At 34.5% G+C, this 15,503-nt stretch overlaps 1 protein-coding gene across 1 annotated transcript in view; it reads right to left on the bottom strand.

Annotated features, from left to right (window-relative positions):
- Positions 1-15,116, bottom strand: part of LOC101512325 (THO complex subunit 2) — a 20,583-nt gene extending 5,467 nt beyond the window's left edge. The window contains exons 1-24 of the mRNA XM_027335986.2: positions 14,794-15,116; positions 14,507-14,632; positions 13,760-13,801; positions 13,562-13,621; positions 13,329-13,391; positions 12,658-12,738; positions 9,468-9,539; positions 9,322-9,369; positions 9,147-9,215; positions 8,919-9,052; positions 8,331-8,406; positions 7,371-7,564; positions 7,147-7,227; positions 6,102-6,312; positions 5,639-5,869; positions 5,470-5,550; positions 5,256-5,375; positions 5,089-5,148; positions 4,594-4,721; positions 1,445-1,541; positions 1,213-1,341; positions 603-706; positions 351-531; positions 22-203 (exon numbers count right to left, since the gene is read on the bottom strand). Of these exons, the coding sequence (XP_027191787.1) occupies positions 22-203; positions 351-531; positions 603-706; positions 1,213-1,341; positions 1,445-1,541; positions 4,594-4,721; positions 5,089-5,148; positions 5,256-5,375; positions 5,470-5,550; positions 5,639-5,869; positions 6,102-6,312; positions 7,147-7,227; positions 7,371-7,564; positions 8,331-8,406; positions 8,919-9,052; positions 9,147-9,215; positions 9,322-9,369; positions 9,468-9,539; positions 12,658-12,738; positions 13,329-13,391; positions 13,562-13,621; positions 13,760-13,801; positions 14,507-14,632; positions 14,794-14,928 (2,705 nt within the window). The 5' untranslated portion in view covers positions 14,929-15,116. The remainder of the gene's footprint in view (positions 1-21; positions 204-350; positions 532-602; positions 707-1,212; positions 1,342-1,444; positions 1,542-4,593; positions 4,722-5,088; positions 5,149-5,255; positions 5,376-5,469; positions 5,551-5,638; positions 5,870-6,101; positions 6,313-7,146; positions 7,228-7,370; positions 7,565-8,330; positions 8,407-8,918; positions 9,053-9,146; positions 9,216-9,321; positions 9,370-9,467; positions 9,540-12,657; positions 12,739-13,328; positions 13,392-13,561; positions 13,622-13,759; positions 13,802-14,506; positions 14,633-14,793) is intronic.
- Positions 15,117-15,503: the final 387 nt, after the last annotated feature.

The raw sequence follows: 15,503 nt of genomic DNA, 5'->3' as shown, positions 1-15,503 counted from the left end.
GAAAGAGATTAGAATTATAACCTAATCGGATTTTTGATGGGGCCAATATCTAGAATCATACTACCAGAATAATCTGCAGGGTCAGACTCAAAGTTAGTAGATGCATCACTTGCAGCATTTTTATCATCCAAGGGCCAGTACACATCGGGAATCCTCTGAGACTTGAAAAGTCTCATAATAGGGCGATATATCAAGAAAGCAACCTATGTCCAGAAAAAAAGAACAAAGTTAAATGCAGGTTCAAGTAAAAAAAAAAGGAGTGCCATCTTTATTGCAACTGGATGGAAATAGCGATGAGGCCACACCATAATGAAGTTTTAAAAAACATAGAGACAGAAGGGGAATAAAACCTCAGGGTCCAAGTGGTAAAGGTGGACCAGGTCATCGAGTGAGGGAATAAGAATAGCATAATTTGATCCTGGTGTAACTGCACTGCCAAGAAAATCCACATACTGAAGAAGAGTTCCATGGCATCTATCAAACTGTTCACTGACCATCTTAATGTAGGGCGCATCTGCATTAACGAGAACCCTGCAAAAACATTAAATTTCAGAATAAAATCTAGATCATCAGTTCTAACATTTATAAGTTTAAGAGCTCACAGAGAACGATGCTGAGCAAGAAGCAGCAAGAGGGGGGTTGCCAACTTCGGTTCGTCTTTAGGAAGTAATGCATCTCTAAGCCTGCTAGTTGACTTTATCAATGCCTGCATGGATTATTAGATATCTCTAAGTGCCTTACAAAGTCACATTATAAAACATTAAGCTAGGCATATTCCTCTATAGTTAAACTTATAAGCCTTCAGAAGCTCAAAACACAAGATACATCATTAACTACAGCATAAAAAACTTGAGTTTAAAAACAATATTCAAAGGAGACACTCACTCAGCAAAGTAATAAAATGAGATCAACCACCAAATAGTTATTTAATCACAGTTTACATTTAATCACTGTTCAGGAAGTTCATCTTTAAACACCATTAGTTATGCGACAAAAAAGATTCTGATTGTGCAACTTCACAAAATTTTCCAAAACCAAATGCAAACAAGTGTTTATTAACCATCAATAAGTACAAAACAACCTGGCCAGTGTAAATTAAAACAGTGAACTGCCACAACAAAACTGCCTCTCTTTCACCTAGAGTAGAATTTCAATCTTTCCAAAACGCCAATCTCTTGCTTTTCAAAACCTTTTAAGATTTACTTTTTGTACCTTATTATTTCGAGTGACTCCAAAAGAAGTGGCTTGATATTTCAGAGTTTCACTCCCTGCCATAGCATCCAGCTGTTCCTCAGTCAAGTTTTCTGTGAACTGAACATTTGCCATTTGTTGGATAAGTTCCTAAAAAAACAGCAAAAATATTTAATTACAACCAGTATTTGGTATTTATGAGCCGTGTCTCACGATAGTATTCTGAATTAAAAAATCAAGAAAGCATAAAAACCTGGAGTAGAACAAGCTCTATTCCTTGTCCCCTTTTTAACTGGTTCACTAGATACTGGAAAAGTCCCCGCAATTCCATTGATGGGTACTTTTTACATCTATCAAAAAAAGATGACTTTAAATCATGAAAACATTCAAAGAATATCATGCTCTTGAAACAACAAACCCAAACAACATACAAAATTCTGAACAAAAACAGCCAATGATGAAGATGATGAATCAAGCCAAACGATCTATAACAAGTTGCACGAACATTGACATAAATAAATAAAAATTAACACACTAAATCTTTCAACAAAGCTGGCAAAGAATGAAAGCACGGTTTCATCAACTAGAAACATGTTTAGTAGAGACCCTCATAACTTGGTATATAATAATTACCACGCATCCCAAGAACTCTGCCCAAATAAAATGAAGAAATTGCTGAATCTCATTAAAGAGAGGGAATTGAGTATGTTCTCACCAGCAGATGATAATTTTCACAACATAACCAATGGCACATTCAGTCTAGACATGGCGCATAAAATTGATGGTCAACGATATAGAGCAAATTATTTTATTTCTTTCGCATGCTATTTGTTAAATTTTATTTTCTTGCTTCGTTATTGCTCAATGTTTCCATAACTATTTCTTATTGACTGACTGCTGCTTGAATTCATTCATGATTAACATATACCAGTGGTTTAGTCATAATCTCTTTCATATCACTACATTTGTCTAAGTACATCTTTTCACTTTAATAATTCAAATAAAGCATACAACATAATTAGAAAAACTGGCCCTGCATTTCCACCAATTTGCTATTTTAACACAACCTTTTGCCATAACTTTATTAAGCATTTTGAAATCGTATAATTTTAGTATCACATGTACGTTAAAAGTAGCTAATTAATAATATAACGAAGGCCCTCAAAAGTAGCTAACCAAAGTACCAAACCATTAAACATACACTTAAATTCACAAGCCAGAGAATTCAGAAATTTACTACAAAATGTAACCACATTCCAAATCTATTTTATATAATTACACACCGAATATTATATAGATAAAAAAGGAATGATTTAGAGAAAAAGAGGGCGAGAGAGAAGAAAACCAAACCAAACTGCTCCAGGTAATTAATTCCCATCCCTTCAAGGCAAAAACAAATTCCTAGCAGAAAATGGCCCCCCAAAGTAGTTCAGGATTTACAAGTATGCTCAGCAAACATAATGCATCGGCAAGCACATCATTCTTCATTTTCGAAGTATATACATACCCTCGCAAGACCAGATATTAGAAAAATTGTTTTACTATCCATTCATCAGAAGAAGGGCAATTCATTCTTAATTTGCTATACAGACAACACAATCACGAACAACCCTGTTGTAGTGAACTATCAGTGGTCAATCAAGTAAACTACTGATGATTAAGTCAAATGAAAATCTGTACTTTCTGAGTTCCTCACACTTGAAGAAAGAACATACTATCTATCAGTACTACTCCATTATATCCCTTTGCAGATAAACAACTTCAAAGAGAGTTGATGGTTTCTTTCATGTCTTGCTGTCTCCATTAGCATCACAAGGTGAAAGTAATAACTAATGGAGTATTCCACTTACAATAATGCTACTACCAACTGAAGTCTCGTCAGATGGATCCAAACCTACAAATTATCGGCTCCACACCAAGGACAAAGCATTCCTATCCAACAGTTGGGCTTCTTCAATGACTAATCATGATATATAGCAATAACCCAAATTAAACAGTCCAGGTTCCTCCCTCTCTACAAAGCCAACAACTTAGAAATCCGATCACCTAATCTTTAGAAACCCATCACCAATCAAGCAAAGACAAAATATTAAACACAGGGTATATGGATTTGTCTCCCTCCATAATGTAAACACCTACCGAATCAGTTGCGACACTGACGGGAATGAATGCTATGAAAGATAGGGTCGAGTCTGAAACAACAATCGTCTTTTTCATATCCTTGTACGAGTTCATAATCACTATACGAGATGAACCTTGGTCATATACTGAGGTGCTCACCGCTGGTTGTTGGAACAATGTGAGCCGGGGCTCCATTTAGAAAGATGAAGGGTCCAAACTAAGTCAAAATAGGGGTTTACAAATTCTCATTCTCGTTGGGGGTGGAAAACAAATTGAAATCTCAATGTGATACGGTCTTTTTTATTTTAGTTGGGAAAGAACAACAAAAATAGCCATTAAACTGTCATTTCATTATGGACACTAGAAATGACCAAAAACCAAGGACAACACAAATCATTCTTCACATTAAAATCACTCCATTCTTTTATCTCCATTAGATGACTTCAAATTTTAGATCATTGTGGATCATGAATATCGTGAATACAACATAAATGACTTCCAATTGATATTATTGCCCTTTGTAAGCACTCATTCTTTTATCTCCATTAACTAATTGTATCGGGTGACAATACTGAACTTCCAATCTTCAAAAGAGACATCAATAACCAACTTAGAGGATAACTTCAATTAAATCAGATAATTCTCCATCTATTGTGGTAGAGTACTACTGCAGCTGATAAGTCACTTGTATATCTTAAGCGGCACTTCAACTTTATAAATGCCCTTAAGAATTACAAGGACAACGGACTAATGGAAGTTTGAGCTTCGAACTTTGACAGGATAACAAAGAACTGCCCACTCCTTCTGACCAATTAATATCTGTTCCAAAACATCTGTCACTGAATAACAGTAACTACACATCATACAGCTGTCTGCATGCCCACCAACTGGCAAGCTAAGTGGTTTGAATTGACCCGACATTGCCAGTCAGGGATAAAAAATGCTGCTATGTCCAGTAATCTTGCATTGCTAAGGTTGATCTGCAACCTGGAATTTGATACAAGGCATTCTGGATATATCTAAATTCTATAGGATGGCGTACATGTACAAAAATGACTAGGGAATGTTATTAATACACATAACATATATCTTATAAAAAAAGAGTTTGCAAGAAATAGCTGTAAAAAATCAAATATCACCCAAATAACATATAGAAGAAAAGGTGCTCCCTAATGCTTTAATCACAGAAGAAAACCCACTAAGATTCAGTCATTTTTGCATAGGATAACTTGTCAAGAAAACTAAATATAGAAGAAGTGCAAAGGAATCAACTATACGTACAGATGGCCCCAAAATGAAGCTAGAGATTGAAGCCAGTCTGATAAATTAAGCCCGTCATCCTTCAACTTATCACGTCCACCAAGTGCCAAACGCTCAATCACGACATATTCCAATATATCATATTCAAGCTGTTAAAACAATAAAGTAAGACTCCAAATCAAAAACAAAACATGACTAATGTACAAAAGATACAACAAATGGAAAAGTACCACGGCATATATGAAAAGAAAAATGGATGAGCTTCTAACTAATTGGAAGGCCTCCTTTTCCACCATAGATGGTTGTGTTACCATAATTCTGATTACATTTTATCCTCCTTTATTACACTATTCCAGATTTCAGTAGGGTGGAGGTGGCTCAGGATTGAACAATAAACAAGGTCTTAGGTCACACGTCTCTTACTGCTTATTATGAGCTAACATATTATGATATCATGAGTGGATGCAGTGAACAAGATAGCAAAAGGAAAATACAGTCAAAAAAAAAATTACAAACCTGAGTCAAATACTTAAATGCATCCACTACAGGAGTAATCATGTCTCTGTATGCCTCAATCTGCATATCACACAATATGAAAAAATAAACATAATGGCAAGCACAAAATCATAAGAGGCCAGCGCTCTTCAGACTTTGCAAAATATAAGCTCTACTACAATAAGCACCTGGTGAACAATTGTTCGAAGGACAGTCATAGGGTTGGCATGAGCTAATTTAGCAACCATCCGACCCAGCTGCTTCAAATTTTCCTTTGCCAGCCGCTTCAAAATACGTCTGGTGTCCAACTGCATAAAAATCATGCAAAGAGAATAAAGATAACAAGGAATCAGTCTTGCGACATTGAGCACAGATGGTCCACACATATATAGATCACCAAACCTTAGCAGTTTGTCTAGCAGCCAACAGCATAGGATAGCGATCATCATCTTTTTCCCATTCACCATATAAATGATATCGTGCCTAGATAGGTAACACTCGTCAACCAATCTTGTAGATAACAGATAACAGTATATCAGGTAAATGATAAACAAAAAATACAAAGGAAAACCTCATAAGGAAGAAGACTCATAAGTTCCCAAATTTCCTGGCCAACAGCTGGATTAGCAGGAATCAACTGTAGAGAAGGTAGTAGACATGTTCCTAAAGCATCCTCCAACCTTAGCTTTGCTTCCTTCTGATGTAGAAGAGGATTTCCATGAAATTGAGGATTCGAGGCACCATCGCCATGACTAACAAGCTCAAGAGCAGAAAGGTAATAACCTCTCAACACCCTACAAACCTACAAGTTTGAGGGAGAATAAGGCAGAAAGTGATATCAGAAAATTTACCGATGCGACATGTTACCAGAATATTAAAACAACTTAGCCTATGTTTGGTATCACAGTGAAGTTGTCAGAATTACGGTGAACCACCATGATTTTCAAAAGCTACAATTTGTAGCTTTTGAAAATCACGGGACTCGCTGTGATTCTGGCAACTCTATCGTGATAACATACATGCACTTAATCCACCTTTTGCAACAACATAGTATCTCGGTAGAGATAAGGTCCAGTACAAGCAAGCATCTGAAAAAGTTCCTTCGGAAGATCTATGAAAGAACTGTGTCCTGAAGGGTTATCTACGTCCATAGCATCATTGCTGCCTCCAGTGGATGATCCAGGGTTTTGAAGACGTGCTTGACGAATAACATCATATGATGAAGAAATTGATTTCTCAATAAGCCTGTATGAAGATCTCAATATTATTTTAAGCTATTGCTATAAACAACCATTCAAACAAATTGTTGACCATAACAAAACCCAAAACTAATTGGCCGGAAGATTATGCTGTTAAATGCATGCACATGCTACGAACATTCAGTTTCTAATATGCAGCGGCATTGGAATTTGGATACCATCAATTCAATTCAATCTTGATAAGATTGTGGCAATCCACTTCCAAGTCCTCACCAAAATACCTTAAGTTTTTAGGATAGTTAGTTCATAACATGGTAGTAAAGCCTCAACAACCAAGTGGTCCAGAGACCTTGCTGCCCCGATGTTTTACTAAGAAGTTGTCTTCAGCACAAGGTAGGCAACCTTGGGCATTGTCCACACTTAAGCTCCAAAGAGCATGTGTGAGAGGTGACTCAGAAATATATTAATATAAAAACTATTCATGAGTTGTCACCTAATAGCTTGGTAGTTTCTCTTATATTACTAAGAGCTCTACTAAATATTAATAGACATCCTCATCAATGTTGACATATATTTGTCCCAAAAAGAAACGTATCAAAAATACATTCAAACGGCATGCATGTTCAAAATGCACCCAAATATCAGTTCTCAAAGTTGGTGTCTGGATGACGGGAGAGGATTATAATTTGTCTCCAGTCACATGAAGAGTAAACCCCTTGATTTCATTTAATAGGAGAGAGAGAGAGAGAGAGGGAGATTAAAATAAAATAAAATAAATGAGTTTAAGGGTGGGCACTTCTCCCTTGGAGAAACATGAGGAAAAACCAATGGAGACAATCCTTTCACCTGATGACAGAGAAATATTATACACATGCCTTACCTAAACAAACTATCACATATTTGAATATGTTCCACGGGATTGAGTGGTGAGAGGCGTTCAAATAGTATATGTGCATGATACCTGTTAAAACAAAAGGCAAAATACCCATTAATATGTACCTACATACAGTAGAGAGAAATTCAAAAGATTAAAAAATAACATAGCTTGTAATAATAACTGTCTTTAGAACCACATGCTAGAAGTAGATTTACAAATCAATATACCAGTCATCCACAGAAAGAAAGCCAGTAAACAAGCCCAAAGTTTGACTGCTTTGAAGCTCAGACTTCCGCTCTTCAATTGCATCAGTTTCCGTGGCTAAAGCTGCAAAGAGATCAATAGTGACATCCCCCATTTTCTCATCATCCATTAGATCTTTTCCAGTAGCAGCAAGATTTATTTTTCCAATTTTACTAGCCTGTAAATAAGATCGATAATCATCTTGATACCCGACCAGCACCAAAACAAAATACGAAAGCAATGGAGGACAGGATAGGAATAAAAAAAATTCTTGATATGTTAACCTTAGGCAAAATCAACACCAACACTATTGTGCTTCCAGCATCAAAATATTCACCATTGGCAATTGGTCCAATATATTGAAAATTAAGAACTGGAAGTTCACAGATTCCAGTGAAATACCCAGCCTAGATTGTTTAATTGAGGATGGGACATTCAGAAACAAGCCACCTAGAAACTTAGGAAAGGTTAAGAAAGCAAGCATGAATGAGCCAACATACTTGACTGGCCTCACATAGGCAATCAACAAGGAACCACCAAAGCCAGCACATGGCTACAATAGCCATAGACAGAAGGCTCTCAGAATGTTTGCGACTATAAAAGTTCAGGAACTTACAGCCATATATCCATTTCAACAAGAGGCTAACCAATGAGTATCTAAGGGTAATATGAACCAAGTAAAATGGAGTTCTGGTTCTAAAGCGCAGGAACAGATTGGACTGTTTTCTTGCAATTTCAATATACTTTGGCCTTTAATCTTTCGGTTTTTCTTTTTGGCAAATTTTTTTATTTTTTGGCCAGCTTCCTTTATTCCTGATTTTTTTTCCTCATTTAACAATCAAGTCCTATCCCACACACAGTGACTACTAAGAATATAATATTCTTTTGTCCATAATAATAAGACATAAACAACAACAATAGATAAGCTGCCAAAGCATGAATACCTCATCAAGGCGCTTGGAAGAGAAAGTGCTATATTGCTCAAATGCTTCATCATCCTTGGGGAGTAAATGAGCATATCTGTAATCAAAATGATAGTTTAAAAAGTATCTCATAAATATGAACCAAAAAGATGCCAGTTCCGTCAACACAGTAGAAGATCAGAACATACATATGAACCACAAATTAAAACATACCCCCTCCTCACAGAACTTTTTCAATAAAAATGAACTATCACAGGTGTCAGACCCTGAATAGCTGGTTTCAACGTACATAGAGATATCTACCAAGAATTAGCAGTTCAAAAGAGAGTCGAACCAATTTTTCTATAGCCCAAACTAAAACCTACTAAATTTTTTGCATTATTATTCGGTGCTTCATTCTTCTATACATCAGTTTCCCCTAGAAATTTAACACACAACTCACAATAAGGACTAATATTGACACAGACAAATGGTGTATGTAAATCTCATTCAATGCAACCACCTCTTCTTATAGAGCCGAAAATAGTTTCAGAATTGAATTATTCTATATATTATTACATAAGAAAACTATGTGTGATTCTTGAGCAGCACAAGAGCACGACATCTTACATGCTATCAAGATCGATAAAATCTTGCTTCACCAGCAAGGCTGCAAGTCTATAAAGCCCAAATGGTACAGGATTACTGACTTCCATGCGCTGATAATATTGAAATTTAAATCCAAGAATCTGTGAAGCATGAGACTGCGCAGAAGAGATAAAATTATTAGTATAAAAAAATCCCACTAAAAATTGCAAATTAAATATTAGAATGACCGAAGCTTCTATTTTTATCTACCTTAGGAAAAATAGGAATCAGCTCTATAAACAAATCATTATCGGGCTGAAATTCAAAACACTCAAGTACCTGATAAGAAACATCCGTCAGTAGCCAGATAAAACAAGAAATTATAATATGCCAATAGGCACCTGAGTTTATTGTTAAAAAAGACAACTGAAGAGATCCAACTTACAATATCAAAAACACGGTTTGGATCCAAATCAAAATGGCCAATTAATGACTGCAGATGTAGGTTAAATCAGAATTATGATCGTTATTTTATTATAAAACAGAAACAGAAAATCGTGGAATAATCATAACACTTAAAATCATTAAAACCTTAATGATCCCAATTGTTGATGCAGATCCTTTCTGAGTCGCTGCTTCGGAGTCCCGACAAAGAAGAGTGATCTATACAATTAATTCAAAATGAAAACAGTATACAACATAATCTTATCTAGAAATCATCGGGAATGTTTTTGGCCAAAATCTCTAACTTGAGAAACTAAATACTGACATTATGTTGTATTTAATCGTGCAATATGTAAGGACACCAAAAAGAACCATATTGTTGATTGGAAAAGCCTAATAAATTTTTAAGGGTATTCTCCAATGTAATATATGTTAACCCGTGTGATTAATAGCGGCTCGCGGAAAATAACAAAACACCAAAAATCCGATATGAGAAATAGCGGATAGCATAGCAGGCAAATAGCGGAATCCTCAAAACAATAACTATATATGAAATAAAGCGTGTTGCATACAAATAATAGCTGCATAAACAGAAATTTTAAAAAGGCTGACATTAAAATCAAAACGAAAAAACCTCAATAATTCAAAACAACTAATAATGGATTTTGCACCCTACCTACAGCCCTAAATAGAAATTTAAAAGTGCATATTGCCTACAGCCCTAAATCTCAATTCAAAACAACTAATAATTCACAGTAGTCCTAAGTCCTAACTAGTGATAACAGAAAACAATGAAAAAGATTTAATATAAAAGATAGTCATATTGCACTGGTTGACAGAACTTCCATCCAATGTCAGCCCTAGATGAGACAATTGAAGGATTTGATGGTTCTACACTAGCCATACTATAACAAAGATTACATATAGTATAAATAAGTAAATAATAGTATAAATATGGAAGAATATGAAAACAGAGGATTGAAAGAATCCAAAAAAACAGGGGGTTGAAAGAATCCGAAAAACAGAGGAAGAGAAAAAATAGAAAACAGAGGAAGAGAAGAAACAGAAAAAGAAATAAGGAAGCCGAAAAAAGGAAACAGGAAGAAACAGGAATAGAAAACAGAGAAAGAAAAGAAATAGAAAAAAAGAGAGAAGAGGAAGAGAAGAAACAGAAAGAAAAAAAAAAAAAAAAAAAAAAAAAAAAAAAAAAAAAAAAAGAGAAAAGAGGAAGAGAAGAAAAAACAACTGAAGAAGTATTGATTACCTGTAAAAGAAGTCGCGTGGAAAAGCTTGCTGGTGATGGAGGCAGAGTGTGAAGAGAGAGGTTGGAGGCAAAGTGTAGAGGGAAAACGAAGTTTAAGTAGTGGGAAGTTTACAAGGTTAGAAAGATAGTGGTTTATATAATAGCCACCGACTCGACAAGGATTTGACTTCTCTAAAATGAGCAACTCACTTAGAGAATAAAATAAGTAATATAAACCATTGATGATCAAATGAATGGTTGATATTATGTCTACATCCATAACCAATCACAGGTGGTTATAGGATCAACCATATTGATCAACTCACTCAACGAAATTCTAACTTTAGAGGAGTCAAATTCACTCAACAAATATTATATTTTAATGTTTTTTAAAATTGATCATGTGCAGCTCACATGCTATTTTAGTGTTAAAATTTGGGAAAAGAAACATTAAAATCTGTTTTACACGATTGCTTCCATCACCGCTTCAGGTAAAACAGCCGCTATTTCCGTCATAGCGAATCGACCATGGTGTATCGGAACTCATCGCGTTTGATCAAAATCACACTATGTAATAGCGCTATACCAGCACTATACCGGTAATCTAACAACACTGACAAACCATGCCGTTAGTCTACCTATATCTACAAAAGAACTGCATAACAAAACATTCAAAATAGAAAACAAGCTACACAACTAAGTGCTTTCACATAGAACCATAACTTCACTCCTTAATGCTCATTTGTTACCACATTTGTGCAACTTCAACTGTCTGACCAAGGGAAAATCCTATTACTTGATTAATCGGATACCATCTTGTGATTTAAATAACAAAATTAAGCACTCCTCCCTTCAACTCATATTAAATGTCACATTTGGAATTTTTGTCTCATTATGTATCACTTTAGAATATTTATGAAGCATTAATTACATTTTTCACTAATAACCTTATTTATTATATCTTAGTTCATGTAACTACACTACCGAGTACTAACTATATTAATAAGGGTATTTTAGTCCATGAAGATCATTTTATCATGAAATTAACACACTTAAAAATTTTCTTGAGTGTGCATAACCTAAAACGACACTCTATATGAGACAGAGAGAGTATCTTTTTATTTCCAAGAAACTAGCATATATCACTCTCCATTGAGTTTAAATATTTATATTTGTCTTCCATGCATCAGCGCATCACACTTAATATGATCTCTCTTTCGTGCATCAGCTGTTAAATGTACTTTTTTTGGAAATACATACTCTTGAGTTCAGAAAGGTTAGTTGCATGTTACTTATCTTGATCCACAAGTGTCTACTCTCCCATTTTCTTCGAAAGTATTGGAAAAATGTCAAGAAGCAACTCTGCCATATATTCGAGCTACTTCAAAACTGAGATAGAAGATCGAGTTTTGAGAAAAATGGGTTCTATTTTGGTTCAAAATTTACGAACGCATGTGTCTCAGGCCATGTACAACCTGAACTCAATTAACTACAGTACTAGAAGAGCATCGTTTAGTACCTTAATAATATTGATTGATGGTAAGCTAAAATACTCTTTTACTCTTCTTAAGATCTAAAAACCTGCCTAACTAATTGAACTCCAAAAAGGAAGATACAACTTCTCTTATATGCACTGTGTTGTCATATAATTGAACTTGACCTACGACCAGAGCGACAATCTAATCACAAATTGCACCTAACCTAAGGTTTCCAGGATTGAAGTTGTTAGTTCCTTGTTTTGGTAAACTTTATTTTTTCAATTTTGTTCAAATGTTTTGAAGTGGTTGAAGTATAACTGTATAAGAATGAAACATAACCAACCCAACATGCATCTCATGAGTCTGACAACATAAAACCAATGCCATACAAACATCAGAATGAACATTTGATTTGATAGCCATACATTTATTAAAGATCCATATAGAAAATTGATCCATGTATAAAGGATCTGTTCAATGTACACTGAACTAAATAATCATGCAATAACAAAACAGATGAGATTCTGTTCAGTCAAAATCTCAAACAGGTGCAATAAGTACTAATAATTCATAGAAGACATCTAAAAAGTCAAGAGAAAGGAAATTCTGATTATACCAGTTTGGCATAGCCCTCACTCTCTTCTCTGAGAAGATTGAATTTGGTTTGCTGATAAAGAAGTCTTGTATTAACTCTGACCTGAAGTCAACAGCACAAACAAATCAAATACAAACAATAATGAAACTCCTAAGCAAGAAGAGGCAGACATAATGCAGAGTGAAGAATCTAAATTCTGAATATATGATTCTGAAAAGTTAACTCTGAATATTAGAGGTTTGGGGTATTTATAAGGTTGATGTAGCTTTAACTGATTTGATTCAGTTTGTTACACTTTGCAACTAACTTGTTGAACAGAAACAAACTCCGTTGTTTACTAACAGACAATGCTAATAACTATTAAATACTAATTGGCTATTGCTATATATATTAAGTATTCCTATTTAACACAAGTAACAACAACAAAGTATCAATAAAGTTTTTAAGATCAATAATGATGTGTGACATATAACTGTAAGTTTGTTATCTTATAATTTGTTCCACCACAAGTGTATGTCTACTGTCTACACAAATATATGGGCATTACTTTTGGTGGGGATTAGCAAGTAGCAACCCCCACTTTTTCCTCGGGACAAAAAACTAAAATTATTTCCTTTAAAAACAAAGGGGAAAAAGAAAGAGCCAGAAGTCCCTTGCATTATGGCACACATATATAGAAATTAAGGGCTCACCTCTTTTCCCTTCAACTCCTGCGCCTTAATTTTGATAAATTCAGCCTCCCCCAAAAACTCTTCCTACAAATGCACAACATACAAAATAAATTTTAGAAATTTTAGAAAAGCAAGAAACTTACTAATGAATAAAACCTCGTGCCTTTCTGAAATTGCCCAACAAACTAACTAGAAGATAAAAGACTAACTATAATGTAAATAATATGAAAATGAAGAAGACCAGAAAAGCAGACCTCACAGCGTTCTTGAAGTAATCTAACTGGAACCAATCCAGATTCCACAAGCCATTTTGCCTATAAAAATCAAATATTTTAAGCATAAAATATTGTAGAAAACTTTCAATGAATGAGAACTATAAATGTTAGACAAAAGATGAAGTATCGAAGCATAAATATTTGTATGAAATCAAGAACAGGAGATCAAATACTGACCAGTTTAATGAGACGCAAACGAAACTCTCCTGACAATGTAAGCTGTAACCAAGAAGATATAACCAAGTAAATAAATTTCATGGTAGATATAAATTCTTAAACACTAAAAGCTGCAAAACGATTCAATATCTCATTGCATGGTTATAGGGCTGTACATAGATATGTATGCATTTTGTGTGTTCAGATGTTATAGAAGTGGAATTCCACATAAGCCTATATTCAAATGATATTTCAATATAATTTCAATTTTATATCAAGCAATCAAATCACAGTTCCACGAAATTTTTGCCTTCCAAGTAAATACTTATTTGATTCAGGTTCCAATGAAACAGCTCTAACTTGAATTGTCTATAATCATTGTTGTAACGATTGGGGGGGGTCAGTCCCCTCTTCCCTCAGCTATTGAGCAGAATTTAAAATAAAAAATAACAAAAATCTGCCAAGCTATGGTAAATAACAATTATCACTCATCCATTACTAGTAACCATGAGTGATTTGGACAATTTAAAACGAAAGAAGAATGAAAATATAAAGAGTAACACACTCTTCACATCACAGAAATGTGAAGTGAATTCCATCCGGACTATCATTTGAAGCATCTAAAAAATATCCTTTGTATACACATACATAGAGAAAGAGAGAGAGAGAGAGAGAGAGCAAAACTATAGCATCAAAATTAAAGCTATAGCAACGTAATTAAGAAATAATAGCTGAAAAAATGCTTATTAAAAAGCAGCAGTAACTCACATCTTGAGCCATTTGGCTCACTATATCTGCAAAATTTGATGCTACTTTCTCAGCAGAAGCTTTATCTGAGAATATCACAGAATCTAATGCTACTTTACACTTCGGAAATGGTAATTCACCCCGAACCTAAAACAACCAATAACAAAAAATCAGTCCATTATCTCATAAACGGAGAAATCATCATAACATTGAATTCTCGCCCAAATTACACAAATTTATAATAAAAACACACAAATGAATTAAAATCAGTGATTAATTTGGAGCGAAAGTGGAGAAAATAAACAAACCATAGTCCAAGATAGCTCGTAGAGGAAACGAAGCATTGGAACGGATTGAGAGACTTTGAATGAAGGATTGCCACTCCTCCATTCGCGAACACAGTCCTCCGTTACGTATACGCACTGCACCGGTGGCACAGACATTTTTTTTTCTGATCACAAACCCTAGAAGCTAAACAAGCGTCAGAAAATTGAAGGTGATGAGGTTAATTTGGGAACGATAGGGTTTATGAAGTGAATCGCATTTCCGTGTATCACACCGGAATCTGGAGAATTTTAGGGTTTCTACTGAATCAAGGGGTTAGCGTTTTGGATTGCGGTGAGAGTTTTTATTTAAAAATATAAAATAAAAGGTAATTTCTTTTTTTTTTTTACAACAAAAATTTGCTTCGAATTAAGACTTTAGTGGTATTTACACCCTTGCAACAGGGAAAACTATGTTAAAATTAAAATTAAAATCTAATGCATTTCAACAACTGGTGTTAATTTATTATTCGTATTATGTATAAAATATGCAAACAAAAAAAGTGAATCACTTTGCTCAAAAAATTATATAGAGTGCACCGAATAAATATTGTTAATATAAAATTATTTTATATTGAAATTGAATCAAACATTAATATAGTCATGCTATATTACAATAATTTTATTAATTAAAAAAAGAAGACACTGATTCTACCCATTCTTGTCCAATTTCCACATATAAAATCAGTCATCTT

This window comes from Cicer arietinum, chromosome 6 (genome assembly GCF_000331145.2).
Source record: "Cicer arietinum cultivar CDC Frontier isolate Library 1 chromosome 6, Cicar.CDCFrontier_v2.0, whole genome shotgun sequence".
Classification (NCBI taxonomy): domain Eukaryota; kingdom Viridiplantae; phylum Streptophyta; class Magnoliopsida; order Fabales; family Fabaceae; genus Cicer; species Cicer arietinum.
This window is presented reverse-complemented; position numbering and strand designations above follow the sequence as displayed.